The following is a 27,344-nucleotide window of genomic DNA, read 5'->3' as shown; positions in this document are numbered from 1 at the left end:
TTAGTTTTTTGTTGTCTTTGAAATTTGTTAAATTTTCTAATTTGCGAAATTTTGTTATAGACAAAAATGCTATATTTGTACATATTTTTTTGAGAGTGTGTACCCCCGTGCTTTTCAGCATTTAACGGGTTCCCTGAATATCGTGTGAGTAACGATGGATTGATACAACAAACTCAACAATGTGATCCGCCCAAAACATTGGTTTATTGTGAACAGATTCTGCTGGAAATCTCAACGAATCAGTAAATTATAAAAGAAATGCAGTTGACATGTGTTTTCTTTAAAGAATTTTTTGTTAAAAAATACTTTATCAAATCTGAAGTGATAACTTTAATAATAAGGTGGGATCTTTTTTTTCTTGCATAATGAGCTATTCGGCCCCCACCAAAACAACCCTACGTCAGAGTGAATATACCATTTTTATAGGAGGTGTGTTATTTTTATATTATCGTAACCACTGTCGTAAAAAGCTATGTCTTGCAAGAATTGATCATAATCTTTAAGGATTTAGATTTATTAACAATAATGTTGTGACTATTTTATTCATTTTATTAACAAAGATACCAAACCAATGATTGTGTTTCGGTTGGTGTACATCTTTACATTTTGGCCGCCCCTTTTAAAAGTCGATGATACATATAAAGCAATCAGCTGGCCTGTTTATATTAAATGGTCAAAAGTGCATGGGATCGAATGACGAGATGTCGTCATTCGACAACAAACCACAAAACCGCTGGCTAAAACAGAGCAAGAACTGAGACTCGTCTGCAATTTGTTATAGAATATTTCTCCAAAGTGACCTCCATATTATCAAAAATGAATGTAGGATGATGTGGACATGTTGCTGTAGCTTTGGAGCAGTGATTTATTTAACCATATCGAGACAGCCTTGTCAACAAAGAGATGAAAATGGACTAACATTTTTAAGTAACGGCGCACCCGTGAGAGTGTGACAGACGATTGTATGGCGGGCTGTTGTGCGGCTGTGCTCTTTTGGCCGTCAGCAAAGCGGACAAGCTTTGAGCTTTGTTTTGTAACTCTATGACCGCTTAGTTGAGGTCCCATTTTTGCACCTCTTTGTTCATTATTGAGGTTGAAAAGATGGAAAGCGTTGGAGATTTTGAGTACAACAAGAAAGACCTAATCGGTCATGGGGCATTTGCAGTTGTCTTCAGAGGCAAGAGAAAACAGGTAAACGATTTTGTAAACAATTTTGTTTTGCTTTGGTATATGAGATTATGACCATTTATTTCAACAATTCATTGTCAAACTCAAAGTCAAACTCAAATAACTAATTAATCAGTACTTTAATGTTACTTTGTGACACAAATTGAAGAGTTACATGTTTTCTTGATATAATGAATTGGAGAAGTCCTCGATATTAATTGCAGTCTGCTGTTTTATTTTGTATCTGATATAGTGATATCATTATCAGACATGTCAGATTACAAAATAGCCCTAGCCCTAGATATTACATTAAGTACTATTAGTATTATATTTAGATTTTAAAAAAAGTTATAAAGTTGGTTTGTATAGTTTGGGTGAGACGAGAGACACATTTATTTTCGTTCCATACGTTGTTACTCTTTTAAAATATTGTAATTGTATTTTGGTTTTATCATGGAGGAAGAAGTCTTTGTTTTTGAATTGCAAATGCTTAAAGTTAAGTTTAAGCCCGGTTCATGCTACTACTACAGTACTAGTACTATACTAGCTACATATGTACATGTACAGGTAAACTAAAAGCAATTTGTATGCAAACATAATATTCTTGTGTCACAATTAGGAAAGTGGTGAGGTGCCTATATTATAAATCAAATTAATGCGTCACCAAGATAAACTTTCTTTGTTGTGCCATTCTAGTCCTGCCTGATTTTGGACTGATATAACCGTTCCACCAGAGTTCGGGACAATCCATCTCGCTGCGCCATTTTCCCCAGCATTCCTTGCTCACTCATTGTGCTATTTTCGTATCATTTTGAGTATTGTAGTTTTGTGTGTGATTATTTGACAGAGAGCAGACGAGGTTGTGGCAATCAAGTGCATTAACAAGAAGAAGTTATCAAAGTCGCAGACCATGCCAGAGAAAGAAATTGAAATTCTTAAGGTACAGTTTGAATCTATCCTTGAACTAGGTATAGCCGGTATTATATCTGAGATTTTGTAAACAACTTTAAATAAACTACACCTTAAAATAAACTAACACCTTAAAATCAACTTGTTTTGTATATTGATTAAGTATTTGTTCTTTAAAAATGTTTTTGTGTTTTATAGCGTATTCTAAATTGATAAACTGCTATACTGATTATAAATATTCCAGGTGTGTACTTCATATTTTTTGTTGAAATACCCTTTATTACCAAGGAGCAACTGCCTTGCCATTGGAAGAATGAAATAATGAGGCCTGATTTGTGCTTGAGCTATTGTTCAATGTTGTTGATGATACAAGTATAAAAGTAGTCATTTCCTGTCATAGTAGACATTACATAACAGTTCTAAATCCAGTATCTTCTGAGTCTGACCTCAGTGTGGAATGACCTGCAGTTTGGGTATTTCCTAATTAGGGTTTGACCTAGCCTTGTCCAAGGCTATTACGCAAGCAAATACCTTGCCGGTGTGGCGGTTTCAGTCTTCCGCCGTGTTCAGTTTTCCGGGTGACGTAGTCGGACATATCAAAACGCTGTTTGAACGGTTTTAGCTTTCCGGCGTGTTCAGTTTTCCGGGTGACCTGTCAGATACCGCCGCGAGTACCCTGGCGAGTACTGTAGTTCTCTCAGCAGTGACCCCCAAATTATTTATATTACGATTCTTTTCTGTGTAGTCACATAATCTCTTGCCCCATCTTTACATTGGTACAACTTTAGGCAGGTCACACTCTGCTTGCATAAAAAAAAAAACTCATACGATCCACGCGTTTGCCGCTAGTTGTACTCGACTCGTGGACGCCGCCATGACAGCTACCGGAGGGTAATGGATAACTCAATACGGCACTAAAAATGGACTACTTTCGCTTGCTGTGCGCAGACATCGCATGACGTAATGCTACCGTATTTGGTCATTCGGAAAACTGAACACGGCGGAGGTCTGAAACCGCCACACCGGCTCTAAATTGTGGTAAACTTACATAAATTATGTCGGAAGAACAAACAATCACTTTTACTAATGCTTGTTTACCACTAATTTACATTTCAGGACCTCCACCATGAAAACGTAGTCTCATTACTACATTTCAAGGTAAGTTGAAAAGTTTGTAATCAGAGCACGTGTTTTAAGTATTTTACATACAATGTAAGTTGTTAAGTAAATATTCACACATGACTACCATGCAGTACATCAATTCAATTTACCTTTCTTTGTGATGTAGGCCACAAAGAATATACTCATCTCAAGTACATTAAATGTTAGTTTTTGGAAGACTTAATTCATTTACTCTCTCTCTAGTTTTCAATAAATACATGTACTTGTTAACAAACTTGTGAGTATTTTGTTTTATACATTTATTTGTCAATGTTGTCACCTGACAACTTGACAAATAGAGCACCGGACATGATGTAATTGGAACATCAACAACTAAATGGCTTTTTTCCGAGACAACACCTCTGCAATAGTTTTTAATTACATTGTACATGTGCATGGTGAACACACAAGATTTAATTCAAAAAACAAAAATGGTTGATTTTTTATGGCAAACAAAATAAGCAATGGTCATTAAGGGTCTTCAAATGTGATGTTTTGGTGTTTTTGTGCTTTAATGTTGACAGTATTTCGAAGGTCATATTTCTGTTGATGATGGGTTTCGGGTACATCATATGAGATTTCGTCCTGAAACTAATCATGTGACGCATTAAAAATTGAATCCAGGGTCCACTTCTTTGTTCCTACCATGCTACAACCAGTTCTTCTCAGAATTATCAAAGCTTAGTGTTTTCAGATCCTGATTCCCCATGGTGCAAGCATTTTATAGCCTTTGTGTTTGCAGCCGTTTTGTCTTCTCGTGCAGGAACTGTTTTCATTCTCAGCACAATCTTCCCATTTCAGTGTAGGATTTAATCAAAAGGGTCTTTTTATGATGCCAGAGTTGTAATTTCAATGCTTGTGTATGTGTGCCCTGAAGGTTGTTTTCATAATAGTATTTTAATGTCGAATACTCGGTCTGCTAAGTGTTAAAACTGCCAAGGTTTCTGTATTGTTGAGGTTTTGGTCAATGCCTTATTTGAAAAACTATGGTATAGGAACAGGTTCAAGAGTAGTTGATGATCGATTCTCTATTGATGTTATTAGTGTGTTATTTTTTATGTATCCGGTACATACATTAGTTTTTATTAGTAAAGATAATGTACTTAAATACTGTACACTGTAAGCTTTACTTTGTACATGGTACATATACATAAAAAGCAATAGAGAAAGTCCTTTGTCTATGATAAAATCAGATTAATAATAGAGCTACATGTATACAAGGGTTTATAGCTCTGTTACATGTTTGTTTGGTATCACACTTGTACGTACTAGCTATGTACAGCATGACCTGAGCGTGTTATAAGGCAAGGCAACACAGGTACCTTGTTACAGATGTAGCTTTTCGTTATAGTACCGTACAAATATGTTGTCTTAGTGAAGTGTCATTACTGACTATTGTAGGGTTTATCAATGGAATTCCTTTTTTCTTTTTGGAAAGTCACAATGTAATTTTTCAATTGTTTTTTAGGTCCTAGTCTTTACCCAAACTTGGGCCTTGTTTTCAATGTTTGCAGGTCGTGGAAATGTTTTGTGTTTATGTTTTTTGTATCCTCTCCATAATCAGTCAAATTATAGAGCTAGGCTCTATGTTCAAATCAATACACTATCAACAGCTTTCGGACACTCACATTGAAAAACTGGTCTAATGAAGTAGAATTTGCATTTATAAACTGCCATTTTTAATTAGCTTTTACAGTCTTCCCTTCATTGTACAATTTACAGTACTGAGAGTTTTTGTACATGTTTGTACAGGCTGACGTGAAATGTTTTCTTATTTCCACCTCAAAATTCATTAGTGAAAGTGGTTTATGAATAATCATGGAGGTAGCCCATGTAATGAGCATGGACTCGAGTTGGTCAAGATGCATGAATCACATTTAGTGCCTTTACCAGTCAGATAGGGTGCCTGCCAGGCCATGGTTGTTACATATATACAGTATCATGCATGATGCAATTGTTGTCTGTGCCCACTGCATGATGGAAACTCATTGACCCTGCTCTCCCTTATTAAGTCCAGGGGTTCTCTTTGTCATTGTAATTATCCCTAGGTCTAATTGGTGAATAGTCATAAAGGTCAGTCACTGTCCATGCATTACACACATGATAATAAGATGGAGAGGGGCAAGTTGGTACATGTTATGTAATGTATGGCTGTAGTACTACATGTATTAAGGTGTCTGGCAAAGTTCATTCGATCAAGAAGGAACAATAGAAATTTAAAAAAGAAATCGTAAGCAAAATCTAAAAAAAAAAAATCATATGATTATAATAAGTACATGTAGGCCCAAGATATAAACATGTGGTGAGCATAATTTTGACAAAAACATGTTGATGCATACATGGATCTTATTTTGAAGGGAATATCTTTTAATCATCATCATGTCAAAAGAAAGTATTACTACAGACCTTGATCATGCTGTCACTATATTGATCATGTTCCCTGTTTACAAATGAATGCTAGCATTCATTGCGCATGGCACCAGACTATTATTTCATCCAGCCTCAGTTTGGTTACAATGAGTTGGAATGGAGTAAAATCAAGGTGACCACACCGGGATAAAAGTCTTTACTTCAAATATTAGGCCTTTAGACCATGACCATATTGGGCCTGAGCTTACAGCCTCCTATTTGGTTTCCCATAGTTGTGCAATTTAATAATATTGGCTCATGGCCAGCATAGTTAATGCATCCCCACTGGACCAGATTGACTAACATTACCCTGTAAATGTAGGTCACAGGAATGCACCCTAGCTGCTGGTCTAGGGAATGTTCATTGTGAGACTAGCCAGGAATCCTTGTTGCAGGCATCAGCACTACAGTTTTTTTTTTTTTATAAAGCTGACCATTAAATGTTGCCCTTTGTGGAACAGTGTTAACAGTGCTCAAACCTCTTAAATTTTACATGAAAATAAATAAAGAATTGAAGCTAACCCAGGCTGGTTGATCATCCAAAAAAATATTGTTTTGATTTGTGTTTATTTATTCAAAATCAAACACTATAGGAATACAAATTCAGCCCTGATACTTCACAGAGGTAACAAAGGCCATTGCTTCCATGCCCCCTGGTTATTACCTTGGTGCCCTTGAAATGCTCCAGTAAAAATTTACAATTTCCTCTTAGGGTGCCCTTTACCAAGGAGAAAATGCCTTGGTACTCTTGCCCTTTTCAAAATCAAAGCATACATGCCTGCAAGTTCACCGTTGGTCTAAGTTTTACTGGTAAAATTTTACATGCTGTGCAGGTCAAAATAACCAACTAGAAATACATGTATTGGTTTCTGAGGTCCCTTTTCTATTAAAACAAGTACACTCAGTTGCAACTTAAAAGAGCAACGTGTCATTATACAGCATCTTGTGTGCTTGTTCAATCATTTTCAATGAACTCAAAAGGTTTTTGTTGTCATCATGATGAGTGAATCATTTCCCAAAATAACCATTACATCACAATTGCTTGTAGTAAGTTGTTCAGTATTGTGATTAGTGTGTTGTGTTGTGATATTCACACTGCAGTTATGTAAATCATGTGGTTTTGTAGTGTATACAGAAACTTATTGAAAATTTTGTTCTATGTTGTTGATTGTTTTTTTTTGCTGGTTTATTTGCTCGTTTGCTTGGTTGTTTATTTGCTTGGTTGTTTGTTTGTTGTTGGGTTTGTTTTTTTTATGGGGAAGGGTGGTCCATTTGTCTTTTTATTTATATACAATGTCTTGTTATTTATATGACGGTACATGTAGGCCTATGTTTTTTTTCTTCAAGTAAGTGATGTGATTAACAATGTACATTCTCATGGAGAGTGAAAAAAAGTATTTAACTTGTGTCTGTTGAGATTAGTATGATCATAGAGCAAGGACATGGTATGATCAGTACTGGTACTGCATTTGTAGGGTAGTAAACAAACATAATGTCAACAATAACACATCCTCATCTGTTGTGTTTATCATCTTTATGTGATGGTCAGGTGATAATGTCCTGTATTGACCACAAGGTCATGATGCAATGGTCATTCTTCCCAGCTGGCTGTGCTGTCATGCAATAAAATCTGGTCCATGTTTTAATTTACACCAGACATAATTTAGGATCTCTACATGTTCTGCTTCAAGGCCAGTCTGTGTAATATTGTACAATCACACTTTTCTGTCATCACAAATTGGCTCGTTTCCAAGAACGCAGCCCACTGATATCGATCATGAAATCTATTGACTGATGATTACATGTAGTTTCAATATCTAGAACCAGCTATGTACTATTGGGCCATGTATATCAATGTACTACATTTAGGCCTACTGATGAATTTTTGGGAAAAGTATATTGCTAGGACAGGAGTGTGTTTTTTGTTTCCCGCTAAGTTTATTGTTAAAAAGCTCTTTTCTGGTTTCCATGTTCTGCTTTAATTCACTATGACTGCAGTGCTGGTGTTTACATATTGGTGTCACTGTCAGACATGACCTTCCCTTGTTGAGTGACCCATGTATATGGAACGTGATCACAAAATGCTGGTCGTATCAACTTAATATTATGTAAATGGAGTCAAGGTCACACACATTGCGGAAAAATTAAACAGCTGTGTCATAGGCCTAATGTCTACCAATTCAAAACAAAGGAGATCCGTTTGGTTTGGCCATGGCTGAGCATGGGCTGATGGGCTGAGTGAGGGCGTTCTCACTTTGCTTACACATCGTACAAAATCAATAGGGACATTGCCCCCCAAAAAAACTATGGGAGAACACAAAGAATTTCTACTACTGGGTCAGCAAGTTTGTGTAGTGTACAAGGATCGAGGTGTGATATACCGTGAACTGTAGTTTATACATAACCTATGACATCACATGTTAACAAAAGAGCCACAGACTCCAGGGCTCGATTTGTTATTCTTTTATTTATTTATTTATTTATTTATTTATTTTTTTTTAGGGGGGGAGGAAATCCACACAAGTTCGCAGGGCTTGCAGCTCAAAACTTTTACTGGACCACATAATTAGTTACATACAAGACCGGAATAAAAATAAGGAGTTCACACAGTTGTTCAGCTGCTATTTTTATACCTCTTGAATTTATGTAGGAAGACACAAAATGTAAACTTTTCCACATGCCTGAGAGTGACAGGAAATTTCCTGATAGCAAGGTCACTCTCTTTGTTTACAAACAAAGGTTTACATGGTCTACTGCTTTTAGGAGTCTTGACAGATCATGAATGTGCTAAGCCTAATGACCTTTCAATGTAGACAACTGTAGGGTAATTACAGCCTTTTTTTAAAGATTTGTTTACATCAATGCAATTGCATATTAGATCTCCTTGTTTATCAAAACAATTGATGCATAGTAAACCATGGAAACAGGATTACCTAAATTTAAGAAAATTTTTACATTTTGGTTTGATTGGATGGTGTGTTTATTTTTTTATATTAAAAACTAGGGTTGGTGTAGGGTTGGTGTGAAATGTATCTACTAAATGTACAAGTAGGCCCAAGAAACATCTACATAATTTTGGATTTTTTAAAACAAATCCTTTCATTCATTTAGTATTGGAGAAGAATATAGTACAAATTACACATACCTTCAATTTCAAACAAAAAACTTTACATATTCTTGTAGTATTTGAAATTGTGTACAGGACATTTTTAATGTATGTTCTGTTTCCTTTTTTATTTTACAATTTGAATTTTTTTATTTGGGTTCTGAATGAAATCTTTTCATCTCTTGTTTTTGCAGGAAACTTCAAGTTCTATGTTTCTGGTGATGGAATACTGCAATGGCGGTGACTTAGCAGACTACTTGCATGGTATGATTAAAACACACATTCCTTCAAATAGCTACATCTACAGCAGTTCAGTGTAGCATAATCTATCTGACATTAATGTTTGACATTTGAATGTGCTTGAGCTCATAGAAGTATGCCCTGTTATTTTGTTATGAACGCATTTTGTCAGTAACATCAATGCACAGTGCATCTGTGTCAAAATATTCAAAGTAAAGCTGTTCATCAGATTGTTTTAAGTTGATGATTCATTTATCTATGACGATTTGTTTGCCATACTCAATTGTAAAATGGAACTTGAGGGCATACAAAACCTTAGCCTCTCAAGAAGCCCAGTGTATGTATACATACATGTACATGTATGTATTACGAAAATGATGTTGACCTATCATAAAATACAGGTCGACACAACTAACGCTTTGCTGCAGCACAACTGTTTCCGTACAATTCATATCTTCAGGTTTCTTGATGCACTGTTCCGGTTAAAACCCCCATATTTTTTTTTTACTCTACAGCAAAAGGCACTCTGAGCGAAGATACAATACGATTCTTCTTACGCCAGATGGGTATGTACTGTGTATTTTCCTCTTTTTTTTTCCATGGAAAGCCTGTGACCCTTGGGTCAAGCATGTACACGAAGTATGATTCCTTTGCATTGGTGTATTGTATTGTACATTGTGTAAGCTGTACATTTTTTATGGTTTAGTGTCCTTGATGTTTTTCCTGACATTCCCAGAGAGCTAACATTTATCACGCTTCAACAAGCACGAAAATCACCAGCCCCTCCCCCCCCCCCAAGTACGAAGTAATGTGTTTGATCAAATGTTGTCTGTCTGACTTATTTAAAGGGGAACAGCCCCTGTTCTTTTGTGTACGTCATCTTTGGCTGAAATGTCCACCTTTTTATAAATTTTTATTTAATTAACAGCATGCTAATGACATTTGATATTATATCTCAGGAAACGATTTCATCTTTTTTATAGCAAGAAATTTAGCCTGAACTTATTGTGTGCACACCTAGTGCTAATAGGTAGCGAATCCAGTTTTTTGAGTGGCAATAGACCCCTTGCATAAAGCGAAACGCTACACTGATACTGAGCTCACGCGCACATTTTCACGCACAAAGACAGCTATCGTCCAATCGTTTGCCTCCTGTGACCCCAGTGAGAGCGCTTTTTGACCCCAGTGAGGGCGCTTTTTCAGCATGTGACATCACATGCATGGGTCTATTGAAACATTTTGTGTAGCATTTTTCTCCGCTATACAAGGGAAATCGTTCACTGTATTTAGTGCAAAACATCTGAACAGAATCCTAACTTGATGGAATATAATCAAGCACATTCAAGTACACTGTACACTTTCTTGAAAACTGATTGGTCTTTTCTTTGTTAATGCAGCGTCTGCTATGGAGGTACTGCACAACAAGGGCATCATACACAGAGACCTCAAGCCCCAGAATTTGTTACTCGCCCATCGAGGCAAAAAGACGCCACCTCCTTCGGAAATCAGAATCAAAATAGGTGAGTAACATTTAAAGATGAAGAATAGCATTTGTTTACGTGTCATAATGTAAGTTTGTAAAATAAAAATAGTAACAAAACATTTGGCAAACTATAACAAAACATTTGGCATACTTACAATGTACATCATGTAAAACATAGCATTGAAATGGTTACAAACTTTGTTATTTCAGGTATTACATTTCCTGTTTAAGAGAAGAAAAAGATCATGAGGTTACAATTCATATTATAATAGATGCAGATCCTTTGCAGATCCTGCAACATCAAAGTTTCTGTCACAGTTTTTAAAGTTTTGCAGTAAAAAAATTTCTTTGTTTGCTTATATGATGTAAGATTATGAACAACATGAGTGTTTAGAGTTTTGATTATGTTCCCTTGAAACACGATTATATCGTAAACCAATGTGAGCTTCTTGGAAAGTATCCAGCCAGTCATGGACAACTGAATCCATTATCAGCCTTTGTGATTTGATGGTACTGATGATTGCATAAATGCAAGACTGTTGTCACTAGTCTGCTGACTAATTATCTGCATGAACCTTTGGCATTAGATTTTATTTTTAGCTTTGCATGTGTGCCTCCTTGTCCCGATAGTGTGCCTGATGGCAGTCACCATTACAGGCTCAAGCTCAGCCTTTGAAAGAATATTTTATTTCTTATTTGATTTGTAGTTTTTGAAGCACTATAATTAACAGGATCTATAAAAATGCAATTTCAAATTGAGACCATCTTTGTAATATCAGATGGTTCATGTGACGTTGTATTCTGGCTGCGTGGTAACCTTATTCCAGTAAGCATGGTTTTCTTGTGCTAAGTAACTGTAATTGGGCCCTGGTTCTATAAACAATTCCTTTCAATTTGAACAAGTGATTACTATCTGAGTTTACAGACTGCAAACAAATAGTTTTGTAATTTTGTTCCCAGCACAAGGTTTAAACATAAACATACACTGGCATAATTTAAACAACTCAGACAGATGAAGGTTTTTCGTATCAAAGCCCCTAACCATCTACACGTGAGAATAGGGTACTTGTTTCAGAAATTCTTAAAGACTATGGGAGACTTTTGAAGTGGCACCTAAGGCAAAGACCAGGGAACAGAGCCCAACCTCGACGACATAATTCCAAGCCTCTTTTCATTAGCTAGCGTGGAGAAACCCAGCTACATCTAGATGTGTGGTGATCAAGCGTCTGATAATTCCTCTGTGACATTTCACTCCCAACTCTAAACAAGGCAAAACATGTTTTGATAATGATCTTCGTTTATTTTCTTTTTTCTAGCTGATTTTGGATTTGCCCGGTTTCTAGAGGAAGACATGATGGCAGCAACATTGTGTGGATCGCCTCTTTACATGGTAAGAAATGATCAAACAATGAATTTATCCTCTCATGTAAGCAACATTTCAATGCATTGATTTTTACAATTTATTTTTATTTTTATTGACTTAAATATTGTATTATGTATGTACATCTATCATATAATCAGTGCCCACATCCATAGAGCTGCTTAAGCTGACAATTTTGCTGACATATTTTGTGCTTACCAACAATTAGTAGGATACCAGTTAGAAATGGTGCATGTGACATGATTTATGGCCGGTTACCCTAATCTGGTAAGCTTACTTTTTTTGCTTAGCTGCATTTTGTGCTAAAGCAGCTCTATGAAATTGTGTCTAGCTTGATCTTCAGTTGTAAAAAACAGGTGCTGGGTAAACTAAATTTATAATAAATAGTTTAATTTAGAATGTATCTTTTTTGTTCATTTTGCAAAACAGGCGCCAGAAGTAATTATGTCACAGCAGTATGATGGTAAGGCTGACCTTTGGAGTCTGGGTACCATACTCTTCCAATGTCTAACAGGGTCTGCGCCGTTCAAAGCCTCCAACCCACAGGAGTTGAAGAAATTCTACCAGCGAGCAAAGCATGTCACACCAGAGTAAGTTTTTTACTAATCTGTGGATGGATGTATCTTTTTTTTAATTCAATAAAGAAGATGAATTAATTAAACCAGCTCATCTTCAGGATTAACCTATTTCATTATTGTTCTTGGAAGCAAAGAGTGCTACAGGCAAGTTCAGTTGACTACTATTCTAGACTCTTAACCTACCAACCTAAACTACGGTCAAAGAGGCTTCCACTTCATTGCACCTTTGTTATGGAACAACTTATTTGTCCAGCTGACTCTCTTCAGATTACCAAGGGATTTTAAAGACTTTTTGTAACAATTGTTATAGTATATTTGTTAATTGTTTTTTATTTTGTGTTGCGCATAGAGACTCCTTCTTTATGCGCCATATAAATGTATCGTATTATTGTTATTAACCTGTGTATGTAGGCCTAGTGATAAATTATACAATAGTATGATCGGAACAAACCAAAACAAATTCATTTATTTTCAGAATCACTTTTTCAATCCATTTTCTGCTTTTGTATAGTATTCCTTCTGGAACATCCAAGGAACTGAAAGATCTCCTTCTTCGACTTTTACAAAGAAACCAGAATAATAGAATAGAATTTGGTAAGTTTTACATATCTTTTGATTCTTTAATTAATTTTTCTTCGCCCCTTTAAACAAGTACAATGAGTACATTATTATCAAACCATCATCATAGTGTCATCATCATAAAGTTCAGGCTCGAAATAGCCACAGGAACACTGACCATTGTCCATTCAATTTAGTATTGGTCCAGTAATAAAAAAATCTTTAGGTCAATCGTTCAGTTCCACACGCTTATTTGTGTATAATATTGTCATAGAGTACTGAAAATCACTGTACAATATTTTGTGTGCTTGGCCATGTCCTCTTTTTTGCCTACACAGTTGGATGTCTTCTATAATCTGATTATCCAATCATTGATTCTGAAAAGGACTGAGTACTGCTGAACTGATTTCATCTTGATTGATAAATTTATATGACACTACTCAAATATCAAAGTACTTAGTGTACAGAAGTGGCATTGAGTGTTTGACTGTGAGATTGAGTAATTATCATTGTACATGTAGATACTCAGGGAGATTAGGGTTTCTGTTTCTGAACAGGTAACACAATTGATACGTGTATAAAAAATACATAGTATAAAAAAAAATATTGATTACAAAAAGTGATATTGTTTACTTGTGTGATATTACCCTTTTGCTAGATTAATATTATTATCAATGTTCATTTTCACTGTAGATGCATTCTTCAGTCATCCATTTCTAGGAAAGAAAGTGCAATCTACCTCAACATGTGAGTATTGTTTGGATTTTTGTTTTCAATGTTCTCACCAAACCAAAGACCGGTCAATGTTGCCAATTACTGTGTACCCATTTATTGATTTGCTGATGAAATTGAGGTTGTTCAGTATATAATCTCTCGCTGTCTAATTCTCTGCTGGGGCAACCAATAGATACCTGTAGCTCTTGGTTGTACTTAATTGTTTGATTTTGTTTCCTCTACAACTGTACAATCCTCAAAGTCCCCAGAAATGTGTGAAACCTCTGATTACGGGGAAAAATTTAACACAAACATGCTATAAAAATGTGTGTGTTTTCTTGTCAAAGTTTCACTAGAACAGTTTGGGGGATGTACTGATGAAAAACTGAACACTTAAACTTTACTTTGTAATTTCACAAAGGAAGCATATTAAATACCTTCTAACTTAATAACAATAATAATATTAATAGTAATAACTGGGTTTATAAAAATTGTAGCGTAAATTGTCTTCATTTTGACTTGTAAATTCTCCTTTCTAGCCGCCCCAATGCCAGTACCAAGCAGGACTTACAGCTACGTAGCAGACTCCCCCGAAAGACGTACCATCTCTGTCTCTCCTCTCTCCGGTAACATGCCTATATCATCCCCTGAAGACCAACCTCCAAGGAAACACCGCTCCTCATCCTCTCAGAGCGACACAAGTCGTGGGGGCAATGTGTCGAGCTCACCCGATAAATACGGGACTGGCACGCCACAGAGTATCACCTCTCTGGATAATGAGATAGTGGAAGGGGTAAGACAAACTTCAAGATTTCAGCTCGTACTGTGTCAGAGCAAGGATTAACAAAGTAACCCTAATTTCAACCACTTAATCTATTGTGTATCTTTACTACTCTATGTTATATCTTGTCATCTGAAATGATTGAGTGGAAATAAAACTGAACTGAACTGAACTGAACTGAACTGAATGTACTCAGTAGACAAATCCCAGTTGTGCTGCCTTGAGATGGTTTAAGGAATAATTTAAGTGTCCCCCCCAGTGACAAGGGGTAATAATGTTGGAAGCGCTTTGAGATGCCCTTCGGGTGTGAAATTGCTTTATAAAAAATGGTTATTATTAATATTATTATTATTATTATTATTATAATATGTAACCCATGCAGTAGAATGGTTTCTAATGGCTGGTGTGTGATACAGGTTTTTTTTCTGTGAGATTTCAAGCAAAACTTTGTCCTCATGTTGGACAGCTAGTATTATTGTTTATTCTTGTCCACTTTATTCACAGGATTTCGTTTTAGTTTCTTCAAATGTTCAATGTGAGTATTTGTTTACCATTCTTTGATGTGACAGTTTAATGAAGACGCACAAAATGTGAACTTGTTTTCAGTTTTCGTAAACACAAACAAATGAAACTGGTTTCACTAACGACTACATTAATTGGTGCAACACATGATTATTTATTTGCACTTCATGTTCACACTTACTTCATCAACGTTGTGCTTGTATACCAACAATCGTACACCAACAATCTCTCTTGTTATTTTATTTTGATTGCAGTTGGTACTGTGGAAATAAATGAACTTTAAACTTTAAACCTTGATACTTAACCTTATATGAACTTGTTTACCTTTATCAGGCACAGGGTTTGAGCAGTCACCAAAGAGTAGACAGTTTGATCGTCTGCGGTCAGTCAGGTACGTTGCTGGTCAATGCAAACATACAAAGTGTAAGGTCATGTCCGTGTAGCGACTTCGGCTACAGCTATGGCTAGATCAGTGTGTCTTTCCAGTGTTGAAGAATAGGGAAACACTCACGATCTAGCCGCAGCTGTATCCAAAGTCGCCGTTTTGGACACGGCCTAAGACACCATGGTACTCTAAGTTTGGCGTAGGTCAGAATGGGGTCAGGCAGGTTAATTTATTCTGACTCTTTGTGTGACTGAAAAAATAGAATTAGCTGTTGCAAACTGCTTCCCAACCAAAAGGACCAACAGTATAAATGCAATAAATAGTTAATGGCCTGACGTTCCGACCCTAGCTGAGTCTGTTTGACTTCTGTAGTAATTCATCTTTGATGATTAAGATCACATTCCGAATCATTCAATCCCTCTTCTGCTCTGGCAAAGGCTGGGTCAGAAGTTTGAAGCCATGTGATTTGTGGAGCATCGTGGCCAATTTATATTCTTCTTGTTTTCATTAATGCAGAATGTGGGTTTGAATCATGGGCCCAATTACATAGAGCTGCTTAAGCACAAAATTTTGCTCAAGCAAAAACATCCTTGCTCAGTAAAATCAGATTATCGGCCAAGACTCCACTCAATTGTTATGCTAAGTAAACAACAGCTAAATACCAGTCACAAGCAATGTATATGGCATGAAATTTTGGCCAGTAACATTTGTAAAATAAGCGAGCTATTTTCATGCTTAAGCAAATATTTTGCTTAAGTAGCTCTAAGAAATTGGCCCCGTCTGTTTGTATGTTGTACTAGTAACCTTTATCTGTCGGGTCAGACTTTAATCTGTTGTCCCAACATGTGACGATGGGTAGTGCACAAGGACATTTGGTCACGTTAGTGCAACAAGGTAGCATGACAAGTTATGAACTTGATGCAAACAAGATTTGTGGTAGAGCACGAAGCCATATCTTTTTATCATTTAACCCAAATGTAAGCCGACAAAAAAATAGGTGGGATATAATCTCATTGTGGAGAGCATTGTCTTTGTGCAAAACTCAACCTTTGTACCAAAATGATGGCCTTATGGGACTGTTGATGAAAGAAGAGTGAGGCCAAATTGTGTACAGGTAATGGTCAAGGCTAACATACAACTTGACCATTACCCGGAGTTCCTTGTTTATTGAAATCCTATACTCTTTTGAAAAATATTGTACAGGATTCTTTTGTCAATAGTTGAAAGGTATACATGCTGCTAGAATTGTCAATGGATAATGCTGTCATAGTTCTAAAATTGTTGGGGTGTCTCCAGTGTGCATGCTGTGCTTGATGTCATGTAAGATAGAGCTGTTAACTGTATGTATATACTGGTATTGCCAAGCAAGCAAAAATGAGTGGATACCATGAGTGGATACCATGCAGGCACAAACTGTACATACTTTTAAGCTGTAAAAACTGGTAAACTTGTTCTTGTTCAGCAGAAAATTCTGCTTAATGGAAGAGCAATCTGCATTGCATAGAGTTTTGGCTGATGTCATGTTTCTGCTAAGCATGGTTTCACTCATATTTGTTTGATAAGCAGCTCTATATAAAACTGGTCTCTGGTCACTCTAGCTGAACTGATACAGTAATCCCAAATCTTGTTCAAAAGATTTGTGCCAATTGCTTCATTTACCAGAGCTGCCAACTTTCCCTAATTCTGCAGAAAATTCAGGGAAAAGAAACCAAACTTTTCATGTTCTGATGAAAACATTTGGAACTCTCCCTGATTTCTGGAACTTTTTCCTCCTACATGTTGGATGTAACTAAATATCTCCCTGATTGTTGTACGAAATCTCCCTGATAGCAAGATGAAATTGTTGACAGCTCTGCATTACCCATTTTCCGATGTTGCTGCTGCTGGAGTAACCCCCCTTGACATTTTCTTGGTTACAGTGACCCTCCTGTAGTACCCCGGCATAGGTCAATCCCTTCTCCCTCCTCCCCTGTTGCCATGTATGCTACGCAAGCATCAGGGGGTCAGTCGCCTACTGGTGGAAGTCAGTCTCCAAACGGGAGGTGGGTACATGTATGTTGGCTAAGGATTGCCAAAGTGTTATGTTGTTAGCTTTAAAACCATCTTACCGTCTGGCCATTCAATATCATTCAAGTGGTTTTTAGTGATAGGTTTGTCAATAAGACACTGCTCTAGAATTACAAGGATGGCGGGTTTGAATCCCACCCGAGTAATATGCCAGTGATATTTTTTCGGGACTCGGGAAAGTACTGAGTATACAGTGCTAACACACATCGGTGTATTGGTAAAAATTGATGCTAATTTAACATTTATTATACATTTATGAAAGTTGTTACAAATCATTAAATAACCATTCTCTCTTTGGATAATCCCAGGCCGACAAGTCTTCCTATAGCTACGGGATCATCTGGCAGGCCCAGATCAAGTCCCAATCGGCAGAATCCCCCAGGGATTAAGATGACGCCACCTGCTGCTACCCCAAGTCCACATAGTGCAATAAGTCCTTCCAAAACATCCCCACAGGTAAGCTTAATTTCAAACAGTACTAAGTTCCAGAATAATACAGAATAGTAGTTGGTTTTTATACCACGCTTTTCACCCCTATCTCAAAGCACTCTAACATCATTACCCTTAGGAAGATTGCTTTGTTTTCATACATGTATATCATTTGATCTTTGAGGGTATAGTGTTGTATAAAATGTATTGTATTGAATAATTCGGGCTGTTATTGGTCCAGGGGGATTGGGCTGTCTGTGTTGAATGTGTGCTGTCATGTTGGATTTTGTGAACTGCTAAATCAATAATGATTCTACTCTATCATAATTGGTTAAGTTTGTGTGTTTTGTTTTAAACAATATAGACATTTATTTCTCTCGTAACATTTTATTAACTGTATTTGATTAAAACATTTCAGTATTTTAATTATATTATGCACACATACAACTGGCTGTGATTTATTTTCACATGATGATCTTGATAAATAGCAACTCAGATTGACACACAGATAAGATCAATCTGAGCTCTTAGTGAAATTGGCCCCAGGGGCATGATGTTATTGCCTCCATTGCCTCTGTAGAGTATGCAGGCCTGTGTGTTGGTGATGCAATTGTTATTAAATGTATGTGTAGATTGATTTTCAGAACTTAGGAACCCAGTATTAAGCGAGCGCTGTATGAATACATGTTTATTATTATTATTATTATTATTATTATTATTATTATTATTATTATTATTATTATTATTATATTATTATTATTATTATTATTATTATTATTATTATTATTATTATTATTATTATTATTATTATTATTATTATTATTATTATTATTATTATTATTATTATTATTATTATTATTATTATTATTATTATTATTATTATTATTATTATTATTCTTATTATTATTATTATTATTATTATTATTATTATTATTATTATTATTATTATTATTATTATTATTATTATTATTATTATTATTATAATAGATGATCCTGAATATTGAGTGGTTTTAATGTTTTGAAATAATGTAACATTCTGTTGGTTGGCTTAACATGATACAATTGTGCGTATGATTTGGTGTTTCCTTGTTTATTGTGTTAACTTTCTATGTTGTGTTATATATTGCTGTATGATGTACTATACCTGTGTGTTCAAATTGTAACTGACTATCAAATGTGGCCATTATTTTGATGTTGTATGTACATTGCTTCAAGTTTTTGCATCTCTTTGTATCATTCCACAGATCCAACAAACCAAACCTTTAATACAATAATCTAAATAAGCCCTGTTCAATCATAACTTATATTTGATTTGGTTCCTCCTTTCTTAAGGGTGCCCACCAGCTTCAGTTTGGCAAGTTACCGAGTCCAGTTGCAGCAGTTGGATTAGCCTCACCCATCAGTTGCCCTTCAGGATCACCAGGTGGGCTAATGTTTGGTTTTATCTACATCATTCATGCCTATTTTGTTCACAGAATCTTTCTTGGCTTCAAGTTTTCTTCAAATATTTTCTTGCCTTTGAAGTTTTTTGAAAGGTGTGACCATGCCACTACAAAGGGGTCAAAATACATTGTACCTGGTGGATTTGTTTTCTATGTGAAAAGTCAATCTTTAGAAAAATGTTGTCTCCAAATACAAGGTTTTTGGTGTCCAGAGATTTGTACTGTTATCCCGATTTATTGCGGTGTCCAACAGGCCTGGAATGACACGCAGACCACTGGTTTTACACCTGGTTTTGGCCTTGGTGCCCCTTCAAAAGTATCCCATTGATTTTAAGATTTTCCAATGGAAGTGCCCTTTGCAATGCCCTTTTAAAGATGAAATTCCAGGCCTGATCCAAATCTCATTTCTGACTTCACTAGTTTGTCTTTACCAGCTTCTCTTGTCTATCTTGACTTCAGGTCCTGGTGTTCATCATAGGGTGTCTGGCAGCCGGACGCAAGCCTCGCCCTCCCCGCCCCTTTTCCGCTTCCCAATTGGTTCTTATTCTCCACCCCTGTCTGATAGCGGGTCATCAGGCCCCATGCAATCGGTAGGAGCTCACAAATGGTCCCCGCCATCAGTCAAGCGCCAAAGTTCAGGCTCACCGGCAAGAAGGAAAAGTAAGTTCATGTTAAATACTTGCAGGCCTGATACTTTACAAAGGGGTGCCCTTGAAAGGCTCTTAGAGTGCCCTTTACAAGATATTGACAAAGAAATCTGAAAATCTTACCTTTATGCAAACAAACATTGTTTTTTTTTTAAATATGATTTCAGGTTTGCTGTAAGGACAACATTGTTTTGAAAAAATGTGTTGCAGTGTAGGTCATGTGAAATAATTGAATTATTTTGTCTGTCGTTGTCTTAGCAGTGTCCTCTCCAGCAAGGATATCCCCTTTGGCTTTCACCAACCCCTCTGCCCTGCCGACAATATTGGGATCACCCACTAAAAGAGTTGGCAGTGTGGAATCCAATATGAGATTGGAAGATACTATTATTGAAGCAGTAAGAAATGTTGGATACTTAAATCTTTATATATTTTTAAAGCATCTTCTGTTAATGCATGCAAGGCTAAAATACTCTGCCTGAAGTGTTTTCCTTATGACGTTTAAAACATTAGTTATTGTCAGTTTTAAAAGCTATCATAAGCGTAAAGTTATTTATATGTGAAAATATGTTCATGACGCTTTTCACCGAAAATATAAAAGATATTCCTTTGAAAGAATGTACTCTCAAGGAGACTGATGAGATGCATGGTGAACTTCATTGTTCTGAAAACAGGGTCAACCTTGGAATCTACCCATATTAGTTTTTTCCATGCATTTTAAAGTTTCCCTTTCCTTCAAAGCAAATTTTGTTTTTACTAAAGCTGATATTTATTCCTTTAATTGTCTTTAACAGCCATTGAGTGCCCCCTTTGCCAGACCCCAGCGTACCAAGACATTCTGTGGTGCTATAGGTGGCTATGATGAAGCCTGTTCCCCAAAGGAGACAGCAGTCTTCCCTCGTAGTGCAAGCTCAAGCAGGCTAGACCAGTACTCACTCAAAGCTGCCTTTGAGAGCCTGGGAAAGTCTCCTGCAGGAAGCTTTGATGGACTGTCAGGTACAATACTTTACAATAAAATCTCCCCAATGCATTGACTCGCTAAAGTCTTTCTTAGATAATTCCGTACTGTAATTTAACCCTAGTACTCTCTGACCATTCAATAATTATCATCCTTTAGTTTTTGAGGATATATGTATGCAGTATGCCAGCTTTCAATATGCTATTATAAAGTATTTGCATCTACACAGTACTCAGTACACAGTCAACCCTCCTACTATATGACAATTCATTATCATCCACATAGTTTTGAGGGGTACATGTATGCCCTTTGCAAGACATATTCACAGCACATATACATACATGTACAACTGCACAGTTGTTCCACAATAGACAAACCCGGTCAGTTGAATGATCCCAAACGATTGGTCAACTCAGACACTGGAAAATGGCATGGAAAGTAAGAGGGCTTTTGTGTCTCCCCCCCCCCAACCCCTCCCACCCAGCACCCCATTTAGTATTGAATTCATTGATATGCTGATATGCTTTAAACAGTTTTGTAGGCAATTGTTTTTAATGGTTAGCGGTTATAACCAAGTAGTTGAGTCGAGACTTAGACCAATGAAGAGGTGGGTGACCAAAAAACTTCTTATGTCTATTTATTGTGTCTTTCCAAGTAGCTATATCTCTTGCCACAAGTCCACCGACCAATCCAATGTTTTACATTGGTAGTACATCACGACGCAACTCGGCCTTGCAGTCTGAGGGTTCACCCTCCAGTCAAAGCCCCATTCCATATGCTGCCTCGCCTCCCAACATGATGGGTCCAATCATGTTTGTTGCTCCTGAGCTACCGGAGGAAACCTTACTTGAGGTAAGATGCTACTTTGTTATGCATTAAAGACATGTATCGACATGTAATAACTAAAGACATTTAACACCCCCATCACTTCGCACATATTCTCATTACAATTCGAAAAATGTAGCCGAACTGGCTAAAACTGTATGCAAATATAGTGTGACCTAGCCTTTATAAGTACAAGGCAAGAATATCAAGTTCAGTTGTCTTAATTGAGCTACAACCATTTCTATTTTCAGCCGGAGCATAATGAGACAGTTGACCGTCTCAGCGTCATTCTTGGCATTGTAGATGCCATCAATGAGGTAGCAAAGCAGAGGAGTGACCCGTTAGCTGAGTCGGTATATGGGGTTGAGACGGATATCGGAACAGGGGATCAAGTCTGCTTTGTCAGTGAGGGATACAGGTGAGGATTATCAAAGAATATTCAATCAGAATAACAAATACATGAACATGTACATTCGTTTTAAAGCAGTAGATCTTTCCTAATCAAGGACACCGTGGTAACTGTCGTGGCCGAGCGGTTAAGAGCACCGAATTCAAACTCTGGTGTTTCTGATCAGCAGAATGTGGGTTCAGTTTTATTAAAGAGATGTAAACTTTGGAAAATGTCAGTTCGGGACATGACCTTTTCGTTGACCTTTTTGGTTGACTTGAAGTTGGCCAAATCTAAAAGTTAGATTGGATAGTAAAGTTGAATAATGTAATTTGGTTTGTATGTTCAGGAGAGCAGAGCAGTTAGTGTTGTATGCTAGGTCGTTAGAACTTCTCTCCGCCTCACTGGACATGGCCAAAACTGAAATCCTGGCTGATCGGCTGAAACCATCAAACACTGTGCGAAATGGTAAGTTTTTTGTTTGTTTAGTTTATTTCCGTTTGTACATTGATGCGCTGTTTTGTGAATCCAAACTAATCTGTACATGGTAATAAGACATTTTAGTATGTTCTCATTAAAACTTGCTTATTTATTTATGTGTATGATAAAATTGTTGATATTGTAAACTTGACTATCTTGTTGCCAAGACAGCCCTACTCTTTCATGAAAATTCCCTGTTCTATTGTGTATCCACCTTGCTCTCTATGTGAAACTTTGGGGCAGGACCTCAAAGCACTGTTCTTAAACCATATGCCTTAGATCCTGTGATTGGTTACTTTCTCTCTGTGCTCAATTTTGTTATATGTATTTGTTTATAAATCCTTTCTTGGTCTTTAAAGCTCTAGATTTTTGTTTGTCTTCATCATATTATTATTCTGTATGTTTTCTATATTTTGTTTTAATGCTAGGTTTAATTGCCTCTGTTGAAAGGGGGAAAGTTTAAGTCGAACTCCCTGTTTCCAAATGTGATAAGCGGATTTTATTATTTACCGGTTATTCACCGATTATTATTTGCATTTTTGAAATTGTTCATGTCATTTGCAGTATGTGTCGGCATTAATGTCTCTGTCTTAAGCATGATAAAAGTCCTATGCAAAAAGGCATGTAATGTAGTTTTGCTTTAAAGAGGACTGAGAACTTATGTCTTTTTCATAGCTGTTGTAAAAGTACTATACTATACTATGTACATTCCCAGATTATTATTATTAATATTATTATGATTACTCTATTATTAATAATGAAGCAATGTAGAGCTAAAATTGTTCCCTTGCTTTGAAAGTGTTTAAAAACAACGGTCTTCTATTTATTTTACCTAACCAGTTGTGACTGCACTGAACGAACGCTACCACCACTGTCTAGGTCGCTGCAGGGTCCTCTATGATAAGAACATGAGTAGGACGCGCACTGTGGAGAGAGATAGGTTTATGATTACAGCAGACAAACTCATGTACAGCTATGCAATAGATCTGTGTCAGAGCACAGGGTTGGATGAACTATTCGGTAACCCACAGGAGGTATGTTGGTCTCTATAATAGTAGAAAGGTTTAGATTCATGTGTGAGCAAAAACGTGATTGTGAACGTCAGAAAATTGTTTTGTTTCTAGGTGACGTCACCACTTTGGTCTTATTGCATGCTCATGTATGGTGTCTACACGTACGTACCTGACATGAAAAATGGTAACTTCACGTACACTTGAAACAACAAAATTTGCTCACGTTCAAGTACATGTTTTCGCTCACGAATCATGCAGCTAAACCTCCCTAGTGAAACCTGTTTCACTCGTAAGCCAGAAAAATTTGAATGATCTGTTTGATCATACTTGAATGACTAACCCTTGCACTTCCAGGAAATATCTACATGTAACCCTGGTTGGGAACAGTTTTAACACCATTGTGTTGCACATGTTTGGGGCCACTGACTGATGTATGGACATTATAACCTTTTTGTATCATGGGGTTTTTGCTGATGAATTTCTTTGCGGGCTTCTTATATGTGCACCAGCAGCTCCTCACTCATCCTGTTCTACCTGTTTTTCAAGAGATTTTTATTGTCCAGCTTTAAGATTGTTTGTTATTGTCATTATTTTATAGTGTGTAAGTCGTTATCACACTGCTCAGATGCTCCTGCGTGGGTTATGTCTCCAAGCTGCAACAGACAGTGACAGGGACCTCCTTCTAACATGTAAGTAATCCTTCAATTTGAACAGATTTTTTTTTTTTTTGGAAATAACTGCAACATCAAAGAAAATTAAGACCGTAACGGTATAATTAATAGTTAACTTATACAGTTTATACAGTGTAATTTTTTCATAAAAATATTCAAATTTCAATGCAAGCACATTATAGACCTTATTGAATAACCCCTTTGCTGCTATGAAAATCCCCATCTTGTAGGGCAAACCATATGAGCGTCTGAACGCGTACATCAAGGAAACACGTAGCACGCAGCATTCCCGGTTTGATTTCTATGGCACAAGCACGCAAACACACACGCACACGCTCACAGACGCCATCTTGTAGGGCAGATATTTGAACAGTGACGTCATATTCAATACGGTCTATTGCTATTACCAACAGATAAACAGCTTCTGGATCAACGGATACTCCACCTGGAGCGAAAGTCTAACCCTTCCTTGCATCCATTGACGACGTGAGACAAAATATCACAAACATCAGAGGAATATGATTTAAAAGTTCAGTCAACCTAGGAAGCTAGCAATTGAGACTGTCATGTCAAGTGACCAGGTTGCTGCAGGGAGTATTTCCTAAGGTCTGAAGATTACATGCCGCAACCTCTCACTGACATCTGAGGAAAGTAGGAAAGGGGTATAAAGGAAGTTTTCATACCCCCAAAGCAGTTTGCCATAATGATTGGCCTCCTTCTATGGAGGTAAAAACTATCCTTGGATGCTAATCTTTCCATCTCTGAAGGCAGAGTTGGCAACTTTTTGAGGATCAAAGATCAGTTGTGGCAACCCAATAATCTTCAACGGCTCATTAAACGATGCTCTAAAGATGAAGACCGCCTTCAATGGCACACTTATCTCTACCCATGAAGCCAACTCCTTGATGACTTCATTGGAAAGAGCTACCCCTGTTCTATGAGGATGGTGTGACACCTGTCCTGTTGTTAAAGAAAGGAGATGAAACAAAAAGATGTGCTCCAGCTTAGTGTTCTTTACACCATAAAGACCCCTTGCACTTATGCCACCTGTGGCTACAAGACCACCTCCAATGGTACAATCATCTCTACCAACAAAGCCGAGTAAGGGAAGCTTCATAGGAAGGAGCTGGTCTCATCTATGAGGATGCTGATGAGGATGCTGATGAGGATGCTGATGAGGATGCTGTGACCCCTGTCCTGTTGTAAAGAATAGAGAGGAAAAAGAAAGAGGTGCTTCGGCTTAGTGTTCTTTACACCATAAAGACCCCCTCGCACGTATGTTATCTGCCCTAACAACATGCCATGTGGGCATCAGGGGCATGTAACAAATATGGTGCGAATCTAAAGGCACACGTAGTGACTTAACTAACTGCACTGCAAATTAACACTCAATATGACTCCCACATTGCACAGCCAAGATATATTCTGTGTGGTGGGTGAGCTTTTAACTTTTCAGGAGTCGCTTGATCCGAATGTACACATGCTTTTAAATTTAGTTTGCATGTAGATCATGCCTATTGCATTGTGTTTAAAAGACTTCAACTCCCTGAAAAAAAATATGCTGCATTCTTGGTTGTAGCATTGTTGAGTTTAGGAGAGTATTGTGTGTGTCATACATTTTCAAGTTAATAAAAAGTAACTGAGTGGTGATACGCATAATTAGTGACTAGTTCCGCAAATGTCGCACAGCAAGCAAATTTCAGGCATGACACCTCTGAAACCTCAGCTGATTAGCTGATTTCCTGGTTTAGCCTAAAAAAATTATGTAAGCGTAGTTGGGCATTTTATGATTTTGTTTTAATTTTGTGCATGCCTGAAATTTGTAAATCAATATCTCTGCACAACTTGGATATGAACTTGGGACTAAATGGATTGGAGTATTGTGTGTGTGTGTACTGTGTGAAAAGGATTTGTGTGCTCAGGGGTTGATTTCCCAAAGATGGTCCTAACTTAGGACTAGTCCGAAGAGTTATTGAAAACTTAAACGCTAGTCCCAAGTTAGGATGAGTAACTCGTCCTAACTCAAAATAAGACTAGTCTTAACTCTTTGTAAAATCCACTCCTGGGAGTTATTTTACTTGCCAAGAACTGAATGTAGTCCATGTTGAAGTTGATACAGCCAGCCAAGTATTTATTATCACTATTTATTGGCATGCCATTATTTATTTTAGCTGGCAGCAGTTTGGAAAGTATTGGATTGGTATTAAATAAGTGACGTACATTGCCAAGACTTCTTGTACTTTGTATAGATGATTACTTTATATGGAAGGTTGACGATATTAATTTTAAACTGTATTGCTGCTTTGTGAAATATCATTGCTAAAAAGATGTTTTTCTTGGTTACAAAAGTTTGCATCTGTTAATATATGAATATGCATTATTATGGAGCTTATCTTACACGCAGCTTCCATCAGTCAGTATAATTTATTCACATTTTTTTTGTTTCTTCCATTGTGTATATATTGGTTTAATTGTTGTTGCAAAGCTGGTCTAAAGTGTTTATTAATGTTATTTATGACTCCTATAGTGTGTTGTTATGTGGCTGAGAATCAAGTATGATTGGTACTTCAAGGCCAAGGCATGAGTTTTTAATTTCTATTTTTACTCGTATTGTTTACTTTTGTCAAGTTGTTGTATGGGTAGTTCACCCAGAAGAGTTTGTTTTTGCTATATTCTATGTTTCATTGGTGTGAACTTCTTTGTGCTACAAATGAGGATAGAGATTTTCAGAGTGCGAATGTTTTTTTGTAGCTCAATACAAATAGCTAGGGTTGTGGAGTTTCTGTTTGTTTTAGTTACAAATCAATCAGTAACTGTTTTGTCTGATGTTGAGTGCTTGTTAATGTATCACTGTTATGATTGTGACAAAAGGAGATTTCTAATGTTACTATAAGAGCTTATTTTAATCTGTGTAAATAATGTTAAGAGACCAAAATACTGTATATAGATGATACATGTATAACTAAAGCAAATTTCTGAACAAAAAAAACCAAAAAACAAATAAAGAACAGAACGAAATAATTTAAATATAAA

At 36.7% G+C, this 27,344-nt stretch overlaps 1 protein-coding gene across 3 annotated transcripts; it reads left to right on the top strand.

Moving 5' to 3' along the window:
- The first annotated feature begins 694 nt into the window (after positions 1 to 694).
- LOC117290272 (serine/threonine-protein kinase ULK2-like) lies at positions 695 to 27,344 on the top strand. 3 transcript variants are annotated; one of them, XM_033771575.1, is made up of 25 exons: positions 695 to 1,191; positions 2,015 to 2,107; positions 3,193 to 3,234; positions 8,947 to 9,016; positions 9,508 to 9,558; positions 10,390 to 10,512; positions 11,792 to 11,865; positions 12,286 to 12,446; positions 12,946 to 13,028; positions 13,686 to 13,739; positions 14,246 to 14,499; positions 14,992 to 15,022; positions 15,343 to 15,400; positions 17,314 to 17,436; positions 17,770 to 17,917; positions 19,223 to 19,313; positions 19,792 to 19,992; positions 20,241 to 20,374; positions 20,771 to 20,972; positions 21,593 to 21,786; positions 22,011 to 22,177; positions 22,497 to 22,615; positions 23,468 to 23,661; positions 24,239 to 24,329; positions 24,725 to 27,344. In XM_033771575.1, the coding sequence occupies exons 1-25, from the start codon at positions 1,102 to 1,104 to the stop codon at positions 24,799 to 24,801; spliced, it is 2,925 nt and encodes a 974-aa protein (XP_033627466.1). In that variant the 5' UTR covers positions 695 to 1,101; the 3' UTR covers positions 24,802 to 27,344. The 3 variants fall into 3 exon arrangements, with proteins under 3 accessions (XP_033627466.1, XP_033627465.1, XP_033627467.1); XM_033771574.1 differs by having other exon boundaries at positions 20,238 to 20,374; XM_033771576.1 differs by lacking the exon at positions 17,314 to 17,436 and having other exon boundaries at positions 20,238 to 20,374.

This window comes from Asterias rubens, chromosome 5, assembly GCF_902459465.1.
Source record: "Asterias rubens chromosome 5, eAstRub1.3, whole genome shotgun sequence".
NCBI classification, from domain to species: Eukaryota; Metazoa; Echinodermata; class Asteroidea; order Forcipulatida; family Asteriidae; genus Asterias; species Asterias rubens.
This window is presented reverse-complemented; position numbering and strand designations above follow the sequence as displayed.